The 22,658-nt window shown below is 34.0% G+C and overlaps 2 protein-coding genes and 1 long non-coding RNA gene across 14 annotated transcripts in view; 2 read left to right on the top strand and 1 right to left on the bottom strand.

Annotated features, from left to right (window-relative positions):
- LOC117108966 (adhesive plaque matrix protein-like) overlaps positions 1-5,533 on the top strand; it is an 11,287-nt gene extending 5,754 nt beyond the window's left edge. For 5 of the 10 annotated variants that reach the window (XM_033251166.1, XM_033251161.1, XM_033251159.1 and 2 more), the window contains 5 exons: positions 855-953; positions 2,312-2,419; positions 2,561-2,653; positions 3,530-3,628; positions 5,127-5,533. In XM_033251166.1, coding sequence (XP_033107057.1) covers positions 855-953; positions 2,312-2,419; positions 2,561-2,653; positions 3,530-3,628; positions 5,127-5,150 — 423 coding nt within the window. In that variant the 3' untranslated portion in view covers positions 5,151-5,533. The remainder of the gene's footprint in view (positions 1-854; positions 954-2,311; positions 2,420-2,560; positions 2,654-3,529; positions 3,629-5,126) is intronic. The other 5 variants (XM_033251164.1, XM_033251167.1, XM_033251163.1 and 2 more) reach the window with 4 other exon arrangements.
- The window catches only part of LOC117108964 (E3 ubiquitin-protein ligase SHPRH-like), a 36,274-nt gene extending 20,298 nt beyond the window's left edge, over positions 1-15,976 (bottom strand). The window contains exons 1-11 of one of the 2 annotated variants that reach the window (XM_033251156.1): positions 15,879-15,976; positions 13,096-13,896; positions 11,529-11,741; positions 11,170-11,239; positions 10,362-10,980; positions 9,739-9,846; positions 8,985-9,111; positions 8,343-8,467; positions 7,955-8,033; positions 7,236-7,399; positions 6,829-6,936 (exon numbers count right to left, since the gene is read on the bottom strand). In XM_033251156.1, the coding sequence (XP_033107047.1) occupies positions 6,829-6,936; positions 7,236-7,399; positions 7,955-8,033; positions 8,343-8,467; positions 8,985-9,111; positions 9,739-9,846; positions 10,362-10,980; positions 11,170-11,239; positions 11,529-11,741; positions 13,096-13,885 (2,403 nt within the window). In that variant the 5' untranslated portion in view covers positions 13,886-13,896; positions 15,879-15,976. Of the gene's footprint in view, positions 1-6,828; positions 6,937-7,235; positions 7,400-7,954; positions 8,034-8,342; positions 8,468-8,984; positions 9,112-9,738; positions 9,847-10,361; positions 10,981-11,169; positions 11,240-11,528; positions 11,742-13,095; positions 13,897-15,666; positions 15,773-15,878 lie in introns of those variants that run through there. The other variant, XM_033251157.1, reaches the window with a different exon arrangement.
- Positions 15,977-15,993: 17 nt separating this feature from the next.
- Positions 15,994-22,658, top strand: part of LOC117108962 — a 44,997-nt gene continuing 38,332 nt past the window's right edge. Inside the window, exons 1-2 of one of the 2 annotated variants that reach the window (XR_004445445.1) lie at positions 16,033-16,127; positions 19,241-19,318. This is a non-coding gene — a long non-coding RNA (uncharacterized LOC117108962). Of the gene's footprint in view, positions 16,128-19,240; positions 19,319-22,658 lie in introns of both variants that reach the window. The other variant, XR_004445444.1, reaches the window with a different exon arrangement.

Below are 22,658 nucleotides of genomic sequence, written 5' to 3'. Positions count from 1 at the left end.
TCTATATCAGTTTTAATCCACCATGCAGTCAATAAAAAGATGTGTATAAGAGACCCGTTATAGAGAGAATATTGATACCGCTATAATAATTTTAGAATAAAAACTTGTGAAATTAATTTATGCTATAAAAACTCGAGTTTTCTTGAAGTTGTAATAATTATTTTACTGGAATTTAACTGTAGAAAGGCATATGTCATCTAGGCATGCATGAATTTTTTATCCATGATATTTCTCCAGTTCAGTTTTTGTTTATAAATGCGGTGCATGATGGTGCATGCTTCGCACAGTGGGCTGTGAGTAGTAATGACTTAAGCCTAGAATTACGAATATTTTTAGCCTAATACCGACTGTTATAAGTCAACATAATAATAGAATGATTGTTTGAAATAGATAAATATACTTAATAAGTGTTTATTTTATTAAACTCAAACTAAACTGATGTTGAAAATTTAACGTAGCACGACCGTCTAGCAAAAAATGGGGATTTCCCTAGGGCTGCCTAGCGCAAGAATACGTTGTTAACATGGCGGTAGCCAGCAGTTTACACGCATTTCCAGTTGTTTGTTGTTTAATAATCGGCCGAAAAAGATGTGAACATTCATAAATAATGTCAATGTTTCAAAATAATTAAAAACTTAACATTATGGGAACGGTTTGGAGCTTAAAAATAGGTGCAGCTTATACACAGGTGACAAAAAAAATCGTGATATTTCGCGTCCAAATTTGGGGGGGGGGGGCGGCTTATACACAGGTGCGGCTTATACACCGGAAAATATGGTATATCATTTTTAATCTACCATGCAATCAATAAAACAGTATGTTAATATTTACATATTTTTTAATATTGTTTTTAGGGATATGTACAACCCAAGGCCTATTATCCCAGTTATCAGCAATATGACAATGCCAAATATTACAAACGTGACAGTCAAAATCAAGGAAGTTATGGAAAGGTATGTGCAAAGGAATATTACTTTTGCTCTAGTAATGATGATAATAATATATATCTAACAATATATCTACCGTATATTCCGGTGTATAAGCCACGATTTTCCCCCCGAAGTTTGGGGTGTGGCCTATACACCGGTCATTAACCTACACCCAAAAGTTCAGATCGCGAACCGCGGCGAAAATCAGGCGCCGTCTGTCTAGGTTAGGCCTATGCTAGCTCCATTAATTAGCCTAGCCTAGGACCGGTTTGTAGCCCTAGTATTTGTAATTATACTCACTACAGTACTGTACTAGTATTCCTACTACATTTTCTACGACATTCAAGCAATAGTTTGGGTTGCCTAAATAATTATTTTCATAATTACGTTCACTTATAAACAATTTTGAAACACGCCGTTTCTGTTCGAAACCGCTTCGCTCAAAACAATAACAAACTACTTTTCGGGAGTTCGGTCCTCGAGGTCACGTGAGCAGCTTCATTTTCGATGTCGCAACAAAACACACGTGGGCTGATGAAACTTGCAGCTCGACGTCTGGTTCCCGGTGGCTTGTACCGTTATAGAGAGAATATTGATACCGCTATAATAATTTTAGAATAAAAACTTGTGAAATTAATTTATGCTATAAAAACTCGAGTTTTCTTGAAGTTGTAATAATTATTTTACTGGAATTTAACTGTAGAAAGGCATATGTCATCTAGGCATGCATGAATTTTTTATCCATGATATTTCTCCAGTTCAGTTTTTGTTTATAAATGCGGTGCATGATGGTGCATGCTTCGCACAGTGGGCTGTGAGTAGTAATGACTTAAGCCTAGAATTACGAATATTTTTAGCCTAATACCGACTGTTATAAGTCAACATAATAATAGAATGATTGTTTGAAATAGATAAATATACTTAATAAGTGTTTATTTTATTAAGATCAAACTAAACTGATGTTGAAAATTTAACGTAGCATGACCGTCTAGCAAAAAATGGGGATTTCCCTAGGGCTGCCTAGAGCAAGAATACATTGTTAACATGGCGGTAGCCAGCAGTTTACACGCATTTCCAGTTGTTTGTTGTTTAATAATCGGCCGAAAAAGATGAAATTTCTTTATGTGAACATTCATAAATAATGTCAATGTTTCAAAATAATTAAAAACTTAACATTATGGGAACGGTTTGGAGCTTAAAAATAGGTGCGGCTTATACACAGGTGACACAAAAAATCGTGATATTTCGCGTCCAAATTTGGGGGGCGGCTTTTACACAGGTGTGGCTTATACACCGGAATATACGGTATATCATTTTTAATCTACCATGCAATCAATAAAACAATATGTTAATATTTACATATTTTTTAATATTGTTTTTAGGGATATGTACAACCCAAGGCTTATTATCCCAGTCATCAGCAATATGACGAATATTACGATGCCAAATATTACAAACGTGACAGTAAAAATCAAGGAAGTTATGGAAAGGTATGTGCAAAGGAACATTACTTTTGCTCTAGTAATGATGATAATAATATATATCTAACAATATATCTATATCATTTTTTATCAACCATGAATCAATTGAACAATATGTTAATATTTACAATTTTTTTATATTGTTTTAAGGGATATGTACAACCCAAGGCCTATTATCCCAGTTATCAGCAACATGACAATGCCAAATATTACAAACGTGAAAATCAAGGAAGTTATGGAAAGGTACCGTATGTGCAAAGGAATATTACTTTTGCTCTAGTAATGATGATAATATATATTTAACCAGAACCCTGCGGGTGTGTAGGTTCTTTTGTACGCAAAAACTAAACACAAATTTGGGAATTGCGATAATTAATAGTCACCAAATTTATTCATTGCATTTTGCCAAATTTGAACTAATTGGACTTGCCAATTTTTAGTTATCGTGGTATGGTAACAAGCAGCGACTTTTTTCCCTTTTGAAATAGAGTAAAGCAACACCTAATGAGCAAGTACACAAGAAACTAGATCTCGAAATGATGCATTGCATTGTTTAGCATCACATCTCCAAAAAAAAAAAAAATCGGGGATGGAGAGGTGGGTGGTGGGGTTAATTTTACTTTTCTGCATATCAATATTCTTTCTGCACGCATCTTAATAAAACTTGTTTTAACTAAAATATGACAAAAAGTCTTTAAATGAATTACTTAATCACAAATTTAACATAGATAAAAAAATTTTATCAACAACAGAAAGTTGAGCACCATACGCCAAAGCAAAATACACTACAAAATAAACTTGGTTTAGGCCTAATGTATATTTGTCAATGAATGTAAATTGTGAAGTTAAGAGACCTGTTCCTTAATGGCAAAACAATAGTGTAAGTAGGCCTTGACTATGTACAGTCATGGTACAGTAGGCCTATTTAATTTTTCTTTTTTTTGGGGGGGGGAAATTTTTTTTTGAGAAGTTATGAAAAGGTATGGGCAAAGGAATATTACTTTTGCTCTAGTAATGATGATAATATATATCTAACAATATATCTATATCAATTTTAATCCACCATGCAGTCAATAAAACAATATGTTAATATTTACATATTTTTAATATTGTTTTTAGGGATATGTACAACCCAAGGACTATTATCCCAGTTATCAGCAATATGACAATGCCAAATATTACAAACGTGACAGTGAAAATAAAGGAAGTTATGGAAAGGTATGTTCAAAGGAACATTACTTTTGCTCTAGTAATGATAATATATATCTAACAATATATCTCTATCATTTTTAATTTACTATGCAATCATTAAAACAATATGTTACTATTAAAATATTTCTAATATTTTTTTAGGGACCACTTAATCTGTTATCCTCCTTTCCATGTTAATATTCTACGCCACTAGATATAGTGAGCTACACTCATAAAAAACAGAGGTAACCTCAGTTTAACGCACAGATTGGTGATCGGTCACTCCTGTTTGAATTTTTCTGAACTTCTAAATAATACATAGTTTGAAGTCTTTGATGTCAATTAGGTTGAATCTGACTCTGATGTTTTGAAAATGTATATTTATTGTACTGTATTGTTTTTCTTATTGCTCTATTATTATTCTGTAATTTTTGTATTCTCATTTAGGGAACACAGTGAAAATAAGTTGCTTTTTGTACTTTTCTGTCCTTGAATGTTTTACTTATAATTACTTCAGAATGAATAAATAAAAAAATAAATAAATAAATTTAAAAAAAAAATAAAAAAATAAAGTTAGGGCCAATTATTATTATTATTAACTCCGATGAGATACTCTTAAAAGACTTGGCTGATTGATTAACAGATCTTTTTAGCTCTGATGAGGAGCTCTAGGAGTGCCCTGCTGTTTAATTGATCTATTTTGCTGATTGATTCATAGATCTTATACATATAGGCAGCAGTTAGGGCCAACATACCCTACTGCCTCTATTATACTGTACTCATCAGAACTTGCAAGATTACGAGACCTTGTTCATAAAATAATATACCCTTCCCATCGGCATATATTTTTTGCACTGCAGTGGAAATGATGGAAACGAAAATGAATGACCCTTACTGGAAGAGTGATGAGCGATAACTAATGTTTATGACATAAAAATGAGAGCATAATTATTGAGTATCAAGTAGGATAAAACCTAGTTTCCATGAAAATCGCTACATTCTATCAATGACTCCTTTGGCAACACAGATTGGTGAGGTGCATTCCCGTATGCGTCGGGGACAGTTTTGCATCCACTGGAATGCTGTCGCTTTTACTTTATACAGTCAGTAAAGTGCGCCCTCTCTAATGAAATTACTTTTTGTACTTCGCATCTCGCACACTGCAGTCGATTGAGTAGGCCAGAGACATGTTTGTTTGTCAAAATCTCGGTCAGAATAACAGATTTGAAATAATTTCTATGAAACATTATATTTCACAAGTGTCAATACTAGCAATGGAAAATATCATGTCGGTCGTTTTCATGTGTGATAACAGAACCTAAATCGAGGTAAGGCTAGGCCTAGCCTAGCATTGTTGGATAGGGTAATGTTTCCGGTGCCTACTATATTTCTTCACAGACCTATCGCAAAATCAACCATAAAAAATTCATATGCATTACTAGCATTGTTGTTATTATTAGTTCCATAATTTTTTACCAACATTTATTGATTGCTAACACCTCCTTTCACATTTGTTACTTTACAGGATGTACAGTCTCATTATGGCTAGCTTTCCAATTTCCCATCCAGAAGTACGGGAAAAGCCAGTACGATGCAATCCTGTCACTGGATTCATTGCTGTGAAGGAACGCCGTACCATCTAGAGAGGAAGATGGCACTTAATAGCATAGTCTAGAATTTTATCTACCAGCACCAGATAATTTTGAATTCAGATGATTTGAATACTGTAGTAAATTTTGAATACAACACTGGTAATAAAAACAAAATGGCAGTCTTGTAACAGATCTGTGATCAGTGAAATACATATGATTGATAGAAAAAGAGATTTAAGTAATTACTCAAAAGCATATCTACCCCACAGTCTTCTACCTGTTAACTAAGTACTGGTATATATTTTACTCAGAATTATTATTAAAATTACTTGTTGTAGAAGACAATTTTCTGGCTTATTTTGTATGAAGTTTAGACAACTATTACTCATTTATTCAAGGCTGCAGACATGGACCATTTTGAAAATACAAGACAGTGAAAAATAAACATTCCATCAAATTTAATATGTAGTAAAAATACTAGCATAAAACATTTAGTAAGACGGATTGCAAAGTTTATTTGCATACAGACTGTTCAAAGCGCCATTGTGGGTGGAGGATACCTGTGCTATACAAGTTTTCATTTATTGTTTAACCATCCCGTTCACAGACCACATCAACAATCATAATCATTTACCATACTGGAAAGTGAGCGCAATAAAAGAAAGAATAACACAAGATTTGAAAGAAAAAATAAAAGAGTTTATATGGATACGCAAAACTAAGGAAGAGACCTGTGATATTATTTATTATTATTTTGATTATTAAATATGTTTAACCATCCTGTTCACAGACCACATCAACAATCATAATCATTTACCAGACTGGAATGTGAGTGCAATAAAAGAAAGCGTAATACTAGAGTTGAAAGAAAAATAAAAGAGTTTATATGGATAAACTAAGGAAAACATGACCTGTGACATCCAAAAATGTATGCAGCTGAGTGCATGCATACAGGTTGGAGTAAATATAGAAATTGGATTGGATAAGTACTTAAAACAAAATGAACAATACTAGATAGACCATTGACAATAAAATAAAATAAATAAATAGATTGGAATGTACACTTAAAGAAATACACGCCTTCGTGTTGGGATTCAATATTTTGACATTAATTATGTCATCATCAGGAATGATGATGACATAATTAATGGTGCAATATTGAATCCCGACATGATGGCATGCATTTCGATACTTGGAGTATGTATTATACTATCTTATCTGAGATATCTTCTTTACTTACAGGGTTTTGTGAGTTACTGCATATTTGATTGCCTTTTTTCGGCATCACTTTAATTTAGTAATTCTTCAAAACTATCTTCGCTCAAAAGTACAAATGGCTCAGTACCAAATTGCCCTGCCATTTTATCGGCGAAGTGAGGACTACTGAATGAATGACTGCTTGTTGACGTGCAGGTTCTAACTATACTAGGTTAATTTTTCTCTCTCACATTATGCTGCGTTTCAGATTTTTGCCATCTTGGAGATGAAAAAGTACTATTCAACTATGGTTGACTAGTGCTCAAATAACCATGGAATATTCATTTTAATTCAATCCCACGTGACCTGTTTTCAAACCAATTAACTAAAAGGAAAAGGCACAATATATATATGGCCATCTTAAATGAAGCAACCAACCTTCATGAAACGCCCACTACAGTCATTGTGTTGCTTCTTATAGAAGTGCTGCTCAACCGGAGAAAATTTTAACCAATGGCACTGCTCTGTTTGTGGAGGAAGATTGATCTGTAGAGATAAGGATATGCTTTTTATATTATTAGGCTCTAAAATATTTCCTCAGTCCACACAATGGTTTGATTGACTAACTTTTAGAGAATGGTCAGTTTCTCCTTGGGCAAGTGGTATTAAGTCTGTTAGATATACCACCTGTGGTAAAAAGCCAAACTATTTTTGATAAAGCCTTACAAGTTATTGCTGGATTGGTTTTCCATTGATCAAGTTTGTAGAAATCAAATCATAAAGCAACCAGCATCATAAATGATGCTGATCACTTATTGGTTCCCACCATCAATTTATTAATTTACCTGATCAATGACATCTTTCTTAGATGTTCTCCATAACACCTTGGCAACCGCTTCTTGGATGGGTCGTGTCTTCCCACAATAGAACGGTCGGCAAAGAAGCTGATCCCACCAGTATTTCACCCAGTAGGGCTCAATGCCAATGAACAAGAAAAGACCATAAAGATCTGCAAAGGAATAATCAGGAGGAGAAAGCATTGCTACATGGATAAGTTGACAAAACCACAGTTTGGTTAGGTTAATAAGATAGACGGTCTCATTATTAGCACATGAGAAATTAATAATACAACAATATTTTTGGCATGTTGGTGAAATGGTTGGCATATTATTCTGTTTGATTTGTTTTTCTTGGAATGAAGGGGTTTATTAGAGGGGATTATTTTTAGTTATCATCAGTTATTTCTTGGTTTAGTTTTCTTCTTAGTTGAGTTCTCTACTATAATTTAATTAATTATAAGTTTAAGGCTCGGTAAACACTATCAATTATTTGTGTGATTTGCCCATATGTATGGCACAGCTGTTTTTTTAAATATAAAACTTAAGAACTACTTTATGTCCAGTGTTTTTTTTTTCTATTATATCAGACTAGTACGGCTCATCTATTTTTAGATTATCATTATAGTGACACAAGTTACTTTTGAGGTTAAGAGGATAATAATAGACATGTGGTTGTTCAAAGCTGGGGATAGGTTAACATATGTTTTTTCTGACTCTGTACTTACCATCCATATTACGCTGTATAGGAGTTCCTGTGACACACCACCTGTTAACAGCTTTAAGGCGCAATGCCATTGTAGCAGACTACAGAAAAAAAAAACATTTCAGGAAAAGTTTTTAAAGAAAAAATCTAATTATCTATTAACTGTTTAGAGAGGGTGTATCTGAAATCGAAAGCCAGCTGAAATTAAGGGCCTAATTATAAAATGACCAAAATGAAGATAATTCAATTGGAAAAAGCAACCAGAATACTGGGAAAATTTGGACTTAAAAAAAATCCAGTTAACCTGGCAACTAATTCATTTATCATTCTTAGAGGGCTCACTTTGTTTCCCATGATCAGTTATAACAGTGGTCTGATTGGCGCAGAGAGAGAGAGAGAGATCACCTTACCTTAGCTGTTGGTGACTCTATCATCTGGGCTTCATCAAGGCACACTCGCCACCATTCTACGCAAGGCAGAGGGCTAGGAGTAGCCATGTACCGCTTAGCATGACGTAACTTGCGTCCAGTTTTGTCTTAAACAGAAAAAAAAGAATAAAATTAATATTCTAAATATATCAATTTCAAGTTACATAGGACATAAATATTTTCATTTTTTTTTATAGCTCAACATAGTTCATGACTTCAGTTCAAACCAGGCTTCAATTTTAAGCCGGAACTCACTGCATTGCATTCTATGGAGAACGTAACACTACGGGCGCAACGGATCGTTTTTAATGGCGATCAGCTCAGACCACCACAGACAACAGATAGCGTTGCATGGTCTAGTGCTGAGAGGGAGCGGAGTTCAATTTCTCGTACCACTGTAGTGTGATGCAGGGGGTGCCCAGCTATAAATTAGGGTTTGATCGACACCTTGAATAACTTTCTCATGAAATTTAGGCAAGATGAAGAACAATATATCTTTAACTTGTCGGTACTGGGGCTGCTACTATGCCTGCCACGGGTCCCCAGACGGCCAGTCGAATTTTCAACTACAGGACAAAGAGAAAATGTAAGACAAATAAGGGGTAATAAGTATCACGTTACTACCGTTAGTATGCGGCAAGTCCACGTAGTTCAATTCCGTGCTAAGCGTATCATACGTTGTAATTACAATGTCATATGAAGCTAAATCTTTTGGTTGAATATAGCCATTTTTCTTCACTCCCTTATATATCTGAAAAAAAAGATAAGATGCAAACATTACTATTAATCATCTCTGATACTTTATAATGTCTTTTATATCTGTAATAAAATCTGGACAAATCTATAAGCATTAAGTTAAAACATTGAATTATTATTCAATTCTTTGGTTGAATATAGTCATTTTTCTTCACTCCCTTATATATCTGAAAAAAACATAAGATGCAAACATTACTGTTAATCATCTCTGATACTTTATAATGTCTTAATATCTGTAATAAAATCTGGAAAAATCTATAACCATTAAGTTAAAACACTGAATTAGTATAAGTTATGACCTTTCATTGAGACACAATTTAAAAGAATTAAGTTTTCTCTTATATACAGACTTTTTCACTACATTTAGTCCAGCACAAATAGTTTACTGTTTATTAAAAAATACTGTTTATTTTTAAATCAGTTTTTTTCCCTTAATATTAGAGATTCTACTGATTAATCAGATAAAATAGACAAAATTCCATTAACTTTGGATAAAAAAAAGAAAATGTTAAATTAATACTTTGAATAATATTTTATCATTTCATTTATAAAAATGGGTTTCCGCCTGATTAAAGGAATTTGATGACTATTATACTTTTATTATTGCGTCTTAAAAACTCACCAACATCTTAATTGCTGACAGGTTGATATGCCGATTGATTTCATCGACCCACTGATGACATATAGAGGTTGGTGTGATAATCAAGGTTGCAGACGATTTAACAGCATCCTACAGTATAAACAAAAGTTCAGACTGCTCAAAGAAAATGCATCTAGATATCTAATCACACTGGATCTTGAATCTAGGATGTTCAACCTATCAAGCATTAGAGAAGTAAAATGCAGGCTCACTCTGAATTAGGAAGCTTTTGATTACAAGATGATGGTAGGATGCAGAACATTATAACGTCACTAAAAGTCTTTTGCACATTCAAGAACGTTAAGTTCTCCTCGTTGTGTGGATTCTGGGAGACAATTTGGCCAAAACATGTGAATATATACTAAAGAAATCTTACCAAGGAATATAGAACTGCAAGAGGTCCGACTCTAGGGGTTCCGTTGGAACGCAATCCTATCTCAAAAAAAGTACTAAAACAAACTAGAGGGCATCCTTCAAAAAAACGTAAAAAGCATTCATAAATAGGGTGCCCCTATTTCGTAGTAGTACTTTTTTTAATGTTTAATTGAATGCACACAAAATCAGGGCAGGCAGACCTCTTTGAATTCTATACTCCTTGAGCTTACCGTCAAGGACCAACAATGAGGACAGTAGTAGTCTTCTTTGTCCAGGATGTTTGTATCAAAGTTAACACATTTGGTGTGCTGCCATATATTACATCTAATGCACTGTACAACCTCATCAGAAACATCCTGTCTAACACCGCATGCACATTGCAATGTCCTGGACTTCTGAGGTTCAACACCACAGACTGGGTTGCCAGGTTCACTCTCAAAATGAGGTCCATTCATGATTAAGTCTACACCACTCTCGGGTACTGCAGTTAATAGACAGGTATCTACAGTCGTGTTGATTTCACATCCTGTTTTTGAATCTCCATCACTTAACATATTTCCAGAATCACTTAGATTTGTTTCCGAGTTACTTTTGTTTGTTTCATCAGGCTCTGCATCCAGATTCTTAATACCAATCTGTGACAAATCTTTATTTGCATCATTGAGACTGTTTCCAGTACAAGACTCAACAGGTTCATTTTGTGTTGGATCAGATATTGTTGGATTCTGGTGGGATCTTTTGTGGTTCAATATCAATGCAAGGACCTCTACTGTCTTACCAAGCCCCATTTCATCTGCTAGTATTCCACCTGGGAATGGCTCTGGTTGTAGAAACTTCACCTGCGTAAAACTATCATAAAAAAACACAAAAACACTTTCAATACTTCATGTCTTCAAGTTTGTGTTAAGATATCATATTTTTCAAAAGTACATAATAGAGCATAACATATATGAATAGCTTATGGAGAGTAATCAAAAGAAAAATCTCTACAGCTATAGTTGGAAAATCTACAAATGGAAAAAAAATCTGATAACTCACATCCCACTGACAGCATTGTAATAGAGTGGAGTGCCTTGGGAATTCAATTTTTTCCATAAGCAATGTAGTCCTGGAAAAAGGATAAATAACATATAAAATATCTTGACTTATGAAATGATCATATTAAATCATAAATTAAAATCCATGCAAGATGATTTGGAATAGAACAACGTGAGGAATCAACCAAATGAAATTATCACAATATGAATGAATATCATTGATTTCATATTTATAACCAAGCAATATATTTCTTTTGTTTAATTAAACACAAAATATTTACAGATTATTGCGTACATGTATCATCCAGAACAAAATTTGCTTAAAGTATTAACAAACAGAATCTTCAAATATTGACCTACTATTTTGTTTGGTATTTTCATTTATTAGTTTCTCTTTTCCAATCATCCATTGAATCGCTTCTTTCTGGTATTCTCTCAGCCTGGGAACAAGGTTCTTGTGTTGAAGACCCTCCATTAATGGTAGTCTTTGTTTTTCTTCCTCCTTGTGGAATTGCCGTACAAAACTAAAAACCTGGTCAAAGTCCTGTCTCTGTCGTTTTACAAATCCTATATCTGCAAGATAATAATAACAATAATAATAATAATGTTATCATCAATTCCCAAAAAAATGAAAATTTACTCTATTTAATACATTCTTATTCTCCCACATTGTAAGCTTTAAGATGATGGGTTATTTACTGGAATTGACTTACTATTTCCAAAGTTATGAGTGAAAGTATTATGGCTTTTCTGTACTAAAGTATACAATACTGCAATATTCTTATGCTAATTACTCAGTTTAATAATTAGCGAGAGTACAGTATGCTGGCTTTAGAATGGCAAGACTCATATAGTACCTGTCACAAGAGGGCGGATTTTTACTCTATTATAATACTGTTGTCATGAAAACACAGATGCTGTGTTGACAGGAAATGATATTGTGAACCTTAGGGGTGTACTGATCTCTGTGTGGGGGGGGTTTAGGTTTGATGGGTAACGTAGATAATTTGTATGACAATTAATTATTAATTTGCGTATGAACGTATGATACGGATTGCCGGGAAATCTGAAATTCAGGGAGGGGCAGATCCGTGAAGAGTCTCAATGAGAGTGGGTCTTGAGTGCGATAGCACAAGGAAAGTATATAATCCATATAGTATTCGAGCGTTAGCTCCAGGTTTTAGAAACAGGGGATATATTTAATTGGCGATAGCCCTATGAACAGCGATAGCTGGAAATTAGACGGATACAGTAGTGGGCTATTAAAGAAAGCCGAGTTTATGTATTTTTGAGGAGTCAGTACAGATTGGCTCCTCTGGTAATTTTAATTTGAATTTCTGAAACCGAATGGAAATATTGTCTGCCTGATTGGGGAAAGGACACAGTACTTCGGTGGCTTCATACAAAGAACAGACCTGTTGTAGTTAAGCATTGGATCGTGTGGGTTGATGTATGTTGTTTGGGGAGTTGGTCCTGATTCATAATTGTTTGCATTAATACGTACGTTTGCCTTGTGACTTGATCATTTAGACGTGATCCGTTTAAAGGGGGAATAACACGGGGAACCTGGCTTGTGACAGTACCTATATAGTTCTAAATACCAGAGTTTTGATGTACTTAACATTAAACAAAATGACCATTAGATATAAATACATGCCTGGTAAATGAATAATCATTTATCATCAATCAATCTGGTTTTTCACCCTTTTCCATGTGAAGCCTTTGCATAAATCACAATGAAAACATGAAATATTATTTGTTTTTTCAGAAATTTCCTTGCCTCTCTTATTTTTTTTATTTTAAACTATTGAATATTGTTGATAAATACAAAACCACACAAATAATTAAATAAAAACGATTTAAAAAAAAGTGTGCAGAAATGGAAATATGATCAAAATGTTATATAATTATTGACAATTTATTTTACCTTCAATAGGAATGCCCTGTAGCCATTCCATCACGGACTGCACACTTTTCTGATATCGAAAACCTTTGTTCGACTCGGCACCAAACTTTGGAGTTTTCAAGGCACAATCAGTAATCCAAACCGTAAGGTCTAAAGATGATTTCTCAGCGCAGTAAACGCCCTTTGTCACATTGAAGTGCGTTCCCTTTGAAATGCGACAAAGAACCTCCAAGTCGTCTAAATACGCATCTTTGCATTCTGTTTCAAATCGAGCATCAAAGCACACATACGGGCCATTGCAGTTGACATTTTCATCGTTAGACTGGTTATCAAAGATAATGTGATATTCACGTTTTCTATTGAATGTCACAGCAAATAAAGAAAATATATTGTGAGATGGAAGAGTTCTTGGTAACTCAACTGATGAACCATCTAGAGGGCAGCATACAGATAAGTGTGAACTTAGTTGAAGTGTGAATGTTCCTAATTCGAATATGCTTCTTGATGGAGACTTATCATGTATCGTTATACTGTAATCGGCGGCATCCCATAATGCTTTGTACTGGCGGTAGCTTAAATCATGCGGATGGAGTGTTTCTTCTTGGTGGCTTTGAGTGCTTTGAACATTAGCTTGTGATATATTAGCAACTGAGAATGGATCGTTAAAGTGGCTGGCATCTTTCTCCACATGTGAGTTGCTACCGCTAGGCCTAGGTGCCGGTCGATCCTCACTTGCGAGCATGTTCCACGAGAGACATTTGCGTTTCTCATCACACATCCACTTTGGAGTCGACTTGCGCTTCCCAGGCATCTTAATGTTAGCTTTCAATAAATATTCCAATAAAAACAATTAAAATTATTTTTTGAGTTTCATTAAACAATTTTTGTTGGTTGCTGTGTTCCTCCTAGTGGGTCTATATAAACTAGTACAAGCCATCGACACACAAAACAGATATACAGTATATAAATCTAGACTGTATGTCTGTAAAATAGGACTTTTCCTCATTGCCATAATGAGAAGTGATGCTAAAATAAAACACTAAAAAAAAAAAAAAAAAAAAAAAACACAAAAAAAAAAAAAAAAAAAAAAAACACACACACAAAAAAACAGGAAAAACACAAATGAAATCATACTAAGGAAAATTGGAGACTCGAACTATGACTGCTAATATTATTTAAAATGTGTAGAATGATGTTATGTTCAAAAAACATGGAAAGTGACCAAAGTGCAGGTCAGAAAAACCCAGTGCAAAAACATAGGAAAATGGGATATAAGAATAAAAATAAATGAAAACAAAGACAACAGCTATTTCTGTTAAAGCAAAAATAGCCCCCAAAAATTAGTAAAAAGAAAAAAAAAACAAAAACCATGGAAACTAACTGGACATTTGCACGACTCAAACTATAACTGCGATGGTAACAGCGAGGGTGATGAAATCGAGACTCCTAAACATTACACGCTACAGTATATGTATCCTGCATAAGTCAGTGCTTTTTCAGTTCATAGTAATTCAGTGCTTGAGAGTGAAAATTGTGCATGCATTTCAAGGTAATTTTACATTTAACCAACTGGTTTAAACACGTTAGAAAATGGAAATTGCGTTTATATAGTTAGTTGGCTGGTTTAATAATATTCTTTAAATGGTCATAAAATCCACACCCTACTGTACTGTACTTCGGATCATCACAAAATTTAAAAATTTCATGACAAACTATTCTGGAAAGTTCCATTTAGATCCCTCGATACGTTTTTCAAAATATTTAGGTCTGGGAAATTAGCAATTTAAATGTCCCTCAAATTCACACCTGAATCTGGATCGTCACTAACATTTATTAATTTCTTTGTTGGACCATGGCAAATTATTACCGGTATGCAAAGTTTAACGTAGATCCATTGATAGGTTTATTGAGATATTTAGGTCTGAGACCTTAGCACTTTAAATGACCCTCAAATTCACACCCTACTCCGGATCATCACCAAAATTTAATAATTTCTTTGTTGGACCATGTCAAACTATTACGCAGTTTATATAGATCCATTTAGGTTTATTGAGATAATTAGGTTTGGGATGTTAGAATTTTAATGACCCTCAAATTTGCCCTAAAATAGATCTCATCACCAAAACACAATAATACCTTCCTTGTAACTTGGTTAAGCTTTCCCGAAGGTTTCATTCAGATAAATTGATCCGTTTTTAAAATATCTGGTGTTTGCCTTTAAATTCCTTTAATTGGTCCTCACATCGACACCTCATTCTTGATTGTAACTAAATTTTATGTGGCACATCTTTGGTATATTGTCTATGTTTGGACAAATTTTGGAAAAGATCCATGCATGGAATGAGTCTAAAGTGCTAGTCAAGAGACTCATGTGCAAAAAAAAATTGGTAAAACGTTTGGAAGGAATTAACAAGTTAATTAGTAAATACTTATTAAAAAGCCAAGAAACTGAAAAAGCCTAGCAGTCAAACTAACTAAACTAACTAGCACTAGCAGCAGACAGACACTGGAACAGAGTTAGGCCTAGGTCTTCAAAACAGTAGCTAGGCTACCACATGAACCTCCTAGGCCTACATTAGTGGTACTACTAACCTACTGCTGGGTGCCTAGGCCTAGTGTTTCTTAGGCCTAAGCCAGGACTGGCACTTCTCTAACATTTTCCTACTTATTGTGGTGTTTGTTGTTCTACCTAGTTACCACATGATGACCTAATCTAAGGTACACGTACGGATCCGGCCTACAGTTCCCTGTACTAGCTTAAGAGGTCCAAAAGTCAAATATAAACATTGTTTACAAAAGCTTACCTTTAAATTGTTAGCGCTGCTGTCATTTCCTCGCGGATTTGTGGTTCATTTCGCGCGAAACATGGTGGCGCTATTTCAAAACATGGATTTTGATTTCATCATCATCATCAATCATGAAATAAATTACCTTTGACCTCATTTTACTAACAAACAAACAACGTGGAACTTTGCGGGAAAAAAAAAGGAATGAATACAGAGTACACAATTTTCGTTATTTATTTTGTTAAATAAAATTTTCTTCTACAGATGGTGAGTATGCAAATTCTATGGATGCATCGTTTCGTTAGGTCATTGGCATTGCTGTGTAGGCTTATGTAGGTTTAACGTTTTAACAATTGTAGATTTTTATATTATTGAGTAATAATGACTAGCTTGGGCCCCTCCTCCTACTTTTTTGGCTAGCCTACTTCTGTACTGTAGACTACTAGCCTGCCTAGGCCTAGCCTTGAGGCCTACAGAAGGAGGGTACTTTGAGTACTACCCACCTAGCTAGTCTACTAAGTCATGTATACCTAACTGGCTAGGCCTAGTAGTAGAAGTAGTAACAACTCCAGGCAGGCCTAGGCCTACCTAGCTCAGGAGGAGGCGGCCTAGGTAGGTACCACATGATAAATACAAAGTTGAATATAAAAAAAAAAAAATAGCACAAAAAACTACTTATTCTCACTATCATAAAAAAACTTTATTTGAGCCACTGGTTACGGTTTTATAAACATTTGAAGTTTATGAGCATGTGAATAGCAAGTTGCATGTTAACAATAATATTTCTGTCACTTTTTGCCATATATTTCTGTTAGTTCTTGTAAATGCTAAAAAATAGTGTACATTTGATTGTAAATTTTTACTGCAAATTACATTGGTCATGTAGCCTTAATATATAACGACCAGAAAAATTTATAGATTTTTCAGATGACCTTTGACCCACAATTCTGAAAATAGAATTAAAACTATCCCTCACCCCCCACCCCCCGACTATTGACGAATTTCATTGGCCGTTACGCATGACGTCATCCTCTTGCAACAAAAACTAGCATCGTCTCACAATTCTCTCGAAATCAACCTATGGTTAATATCCACATCCAATCCTTATAAATATTAACTATTTTTTTAGATAATCATTAGCTAAAAGTATATTTTAATACTTTAAGTATCATTTAGTTAACTTTTTGAACTCATATTTATTTTATTTACATGAAAAATATTGCTGTTTATATGCAGCACTTTCGTTAAGATCGTTATATGGTTTACCTCGTGTACACAATGGCCGATCAACAGCTGATCGTCAGTTTTGCGGTGTCAAAAAAAAATATTGCTACGCCTCGTATTATATTCATATTTGGCAAATAAACTCTTAGATATATAAACTAATCGTCGTTATTAAAAAATTTAACTTCATTACTCGCAATTCTCTGGAAAGAATGACGAATTTTAATGAAATTTTCAAAAGTTGATAACTTCGATAAAAGTTGACCGATTTCGGAAAAAATCAAAATGGTGTACTACTTCGACACCCGAGTGACCTGATTGACCTGATGAAAGCGTCTCAACCAATCAAAAAGCATTTTATATGAATATTTTCTTAAGGCCTTTGTTGACAAAAATACTTTTGGCTGAACTTGGCTAATGACACAAATAGCCCAGGCCATGGCCTAGTCTTTGCCTAAGTGAGGCTGAATGAAACTGTTGTGTAACTTCTGCTCGGTACACAAGCTTTATAATTTTAAAATTTATTTTTACAACGTGGATGTTACTGGTAGTGGTCGTAATCCTATCTAAATAAGATTTAATTCACACAAATTGAGGTGTTAATTGGTCACTCATGGTAGTGGAGCTGGGGGGGATCAAGTCCAATTCATGGAGCCTGGGTAATTAGCTCATGCCCAATCCAATATCTAGGCATAAACCAATTAAATACAACCAAAAAGAATAACACAAAAAAACTACCGATTCTCAGTAACAAAAAACTTATGAAAAAATCAAGCAACTGGTTGCGGTTATTTATTCTAAACATTTGAAGTATCTGAGCGAATGTATTATCATTAGCTGAAAGCATATTTGAACTTTATAAACTCTTCGATACATAAACTAACTCCAGATGGTAGCAAATTGAACATTAATAATCGCAATTCTCTTAAAAATACAATTTATTTTATTGTAATTTGTAGAGAAGCTGAAAATATTGAAATATATCAGAAATTTTTAAAATGGTAAACAACTTCTACCTCTTGAGTGACCTGACTGACCTTAAAAAAGTCTCAGCCAATCAAAAGGCATTTTTAATGAACTTTGTACAATGTAAACATGCTTGGTTTTGGTTCATTGACACAAGTAATAGTGAGTGACGTCAGACATCATAACATGCCTATCTTATCTAATATTATATATCGTGTCCCTTGCCATGCCAGTCAAATAGAGGCACCCCCTTGTGCAAACAGGCTTGTTAGGTCCAATGCAATGGAAGCAAGGTATGGTCCAGTCCAATTTCGCATAAACTTTCACATCTTGCATCCTGGTTAAGGTGTAAAGCCTATCAAACTGGGCTGACAACAGGTCCTTCAGTTGGATTCCCACCTCACCTTGAAGTAAAATTCTCAAAAATTATGAAAATGATTTCCTGTGATATAGGATAGGTTTCTAGGTCACAGTAAATTGTGACATCACCCCACCATGTACACTGACTGTACCCCTTTTTGCAACACTCCTGGTCACCCAGGGTACCTGTGGGTTGGGGGAAACTTGAGCATGTGGTGCAGACCAGGGAAATTTGGCTTAAATACAAGACACTTATAAGTCTCAAACCACATGTTTCTTCCTGTTGTGACCAAAAATGTGTTTGCTGCCCTCTTTTGTGGACAGGTATCATTTTTAATTTTTGATATCCTGACTTTGTTGGGAAAACATTTAATTTAATTTTAAATATACTGTCTGTCATGAGCTAAAATTAAAAAATTCAATTCCATAATTTAAATTGCTTTATTTTTACAGTATATTTACATGAATTAGACAAGACTTTTTCATACCTTGTTTCAAACTTCAGAGGAGTGGGGAAATAAATAAAAAATACAATTTTGTTTTCTTATTTAGCAGATAGTTTTGCCAAAAAAATCCAGACAGGGAAAATAATGAAAAGGAAAAATTTAGCTCAATAATCATATAGTATCTTAACTTAAAGTGAATAAATCATTTCAAAAAATGAATTTATTTGAATTGAATAAGATACTAATTGACCATGTCTTTAAGGGAAACTAACATAAGTAGACAAATAACGATAATGAAGCCAAATCTTAATATTTCGATAATCTAGATTAGAAATGAGCTATTTTTTATACAGTTAGATTGAGTATGCAATCTTTCCTATACAGCAGGCTGTCTCCGACATTTTTGAAAGAGAGGCGAGTACACAAAGCATTGTTGACTACATTTTACACGTTTCTTTAAATGTAACTATGCAAGGGTCATTAAGAACTTGCCAATTATCTAAAGTTTTAGGAAGAATGTTGTTATACTGTTAAATAGCCTAATTTGCATTCCTGTAATCTTGAAGAACATGTGTTGTATAATAATATATAAATGGTAAGTGTTGATTTGTAGAAATATGTATTTAAATTTTTGAGTTTAATTATCATATCATTTTATTATTGTTTCTTTAGTTACTTATATGTTGTCTGGTGAAGTACGAGTGAAAAAGGTGATTTTTTTTCTCATTTAAAATGATAATAAATTTAATAAACTTAAAACATTTTAATTTCCTTTTCACTGGTTTACTGACATTTCTCTACAGAAATTCTAAATTGTTTACCAGGCAATTTAATTGTCTGCAAAAAATTGGAATAGGTTAGAGCTGATATAATGCGCCACAATAATCATCACAAAAAAAAATAGTAAAAGAATACCGGTAGGCTAAATACCCACTGGTTAAAAATTGTTTGATCACTTTATTTCACTTGTATCTATTAAAATTTTTGTTTTGTTCATTCCAGTTTAATGTTATTCTTGTGTGTTTAATCGACTCTGTTACCAGATGTTTGGGTTTCCCACAATATAACGGGAAGCGTTTTATGATCCATATGTTACAGAAAATTATTCTTTGGATCCTATTATCATTGCGCTGTGAATGGTGGGTAATCCCCATCTATCAATCAGAAATATAGATAGTCCAACGAAAAACTGCTGACATTGGCAATACGAACCATATGGTTGAATATTGACATGCCAAACGCTAGACCTTAATGTATGTCAACAACTGATATTGTATTGAGTTAGCGACTGTCAGAATTCTAAAAAGAATTTATATTAAATTTTGATCAAATAATTAGGGTAAATTTAATGATGCAGTTTTTTGAAGAATTAATTTCAGATGATACTCATCTGTAATAATTTTTTATGTATTATTATGATATCTTATTGCACTATATAAATGCAATATTATTACTATGGAATTACATATTTATTTTTGCCCTACATTCATTAATAAATATGGGACTATCTTTACCTACCATACCTTATAGACCACTCGTAGAGCAGTCTTATGCCTTTGAGAACAAAACATCTGCTATCAAAGGCTTCATTTCTTATGATATTTGTCTGTAATCAGTAGTACGTAATAATAATAATAATAATAATAAAAATATTAATAATAATAATAATAATAATAGAAATAATTAATAATAACCATAATAATAATAATTCACTCTACAAAACAGCTGGAGCCACAGAATGTATACCCATAATTCATGTTAATTGTTTGCTTTTTCTTTCCATGGCCTTGGCTATTTAGTTATTACTATTACACTAGTATGTGCAGAATTTGTCCAGTGACCTTTGATGAACATTTTTATTTAAAAAAACTGACTACTTAAACGTCAATTGAAAATCACAGTACATGGTACAATCAGGTAGGAGTAAGAATGAAGGACCTATTTAATCTGCTTTAATTTCTAACATCTGGGCTAAAATCTACATTTCTGTATTAAAGTTACACCTAGTGCGAAATCGGCAGACCAGCTTACGTTTATCGTGTGGCATTAGCACGAACTCTCGTACTTGGAAGGTGAACGAAAGGTGGAACACATGGTCAGATTAGTGATGTTTCTCAGGTGACGCTACAGGATTTTACTCCACGGAAATCGTGTGTTATGTTGTGAACAAATACAGTGGCGTGATAGCGATCGTACAACAGTTTATCTTTTCCCTTCAAATTAAACACAATTTTTGTTTAATTTCGATAATATTCTGTCAACTTTAATTGGCTGGTTGTGTTAACTAGATGTTGTTTCTGGGGTATTATTTGACTGACAACAGCGGGATATTTCGGCCTCGATATAGACAATATGCTTATATATATGTGCGAGCAGGTATGAATATCACCTATACAGTGTAGTTTTCTTAATCTTAGATCATTCAACCTTCAGGTACTGTACAGTACAACACATTTTTTATGAAGTTTAACACGTGGACTGCCAGACCTTTTTTAGGTTTTGTTCCATGTGCCAAAATAAGTATATAAGTACAAACATACTTTCTTGAAATGTTCACATATCATCAAGATGGTGTGTCTAATAAATTGGCAGAAAAATATTAGAAGAGGAGTAAACTCGTCGCTGGCAATGGGACAGTAATTTCTATTGCCTCTGCCAAGTGTGAGTTTTTTCGTCTACTTATTGCATGGGTTGGTATATGTTCAGAGGATGCTCCCACTCATACTATCTTTTGTACTGCCGGCAACATAACACAACAAGCATACATACGTATTTGATGTACTGTATCTTCCCCAAGTTATCAACCGCTAATACCCTATTCAGACTACACTCTGTTGCGATCGGTTGCGATGTAATCGGTGGTAATCCAAAACTGATTACTCCCGATCGCAATCAACGAACGCATTCAGACCAACACAAACAAACTTTACATTCTAGGGCCTAGGCCTCCGGTGGCTAGGCCTATGTTGACTGACCTCAGCCAAACAGTGCCTGTGGAATTCGTTGTGATTCGTTGCGATCAAATTCCATGGTAATCGGGAGTAATAAAGATTGTAGCACCCAATCGCAACGGGTAACAATTGCGATATCGATTACATATCGACTATTATTGGTGAGCTTTCATACACGATTTTACTTTGTGATTGGGTGTCGCAATTGCTACAACCGATCGCAATGCGATGCTAGTCTGAATGGGGTATAAGTCTATGGTTCTACAATGTATAATAATGACTAATAAATGCTAGAATGTTACCCTGGTTTTGACAAATATAGTCCTCACTAGTGCCATCAGCAACATCCTGTGGGAGGAGCATACTCGTCGCTGGCAGCGAACGTGTTAACATTACTATTAAATACATATTGTGAGTAAACATTTTTGTGAAACTCTCTTATGAGTTTAGCATATCTTATAGCCTGTTGTAATGCTAACAAGTACAAGCAAAAAGCATAGATATTTGATTTTTCAGTGTATCACATCTGTCAAATATACAAACCACTGATCATTGATGCTCATCTATATCTTTGATAATTTCATTGAAAATTGTATCTATCTTAGCCAAAACTTCTATTATACCTTGTATTGTAAATCTGCCACCTGATAATTGTGATTTCAATATATAATAAATAAAACTTTATGTTTGGCCGACCCGCTGTTGTGAGAAATAAATTATTTGCTAAGCAAGTTATAAAAAGTCTTGTCTTACTTATGTTCAGACCTGAATATTAATAGCAATACACTACGCTTGATCCATATCTATTACTGCATTACAGACAGATTCAATAGACACAATCAGCAACCAAA

The sequence above is a fragment of the Anneissia japonica genome, unplaced genomic scaffold (genome assembly GCF_011630105.1).
Source record: "Anneissia japonica isolate Jap-2015-1 unplaced genomic scaffold, ASM1163010v1 scaffold987_len1640505_cov201, whole genome shotgun sequence".
In the NCBI taxonomy this organism is placed as follows: domain Eukaryota; kingdom Metazoa; phylum Echinodermata; class Crinoidea; order Comatulida; family Comatulidae; genus Anneissia; species Anneissia japonica.
This window is presented reverse-complemented; position numbering and strand designations above follow the sequence as displayed.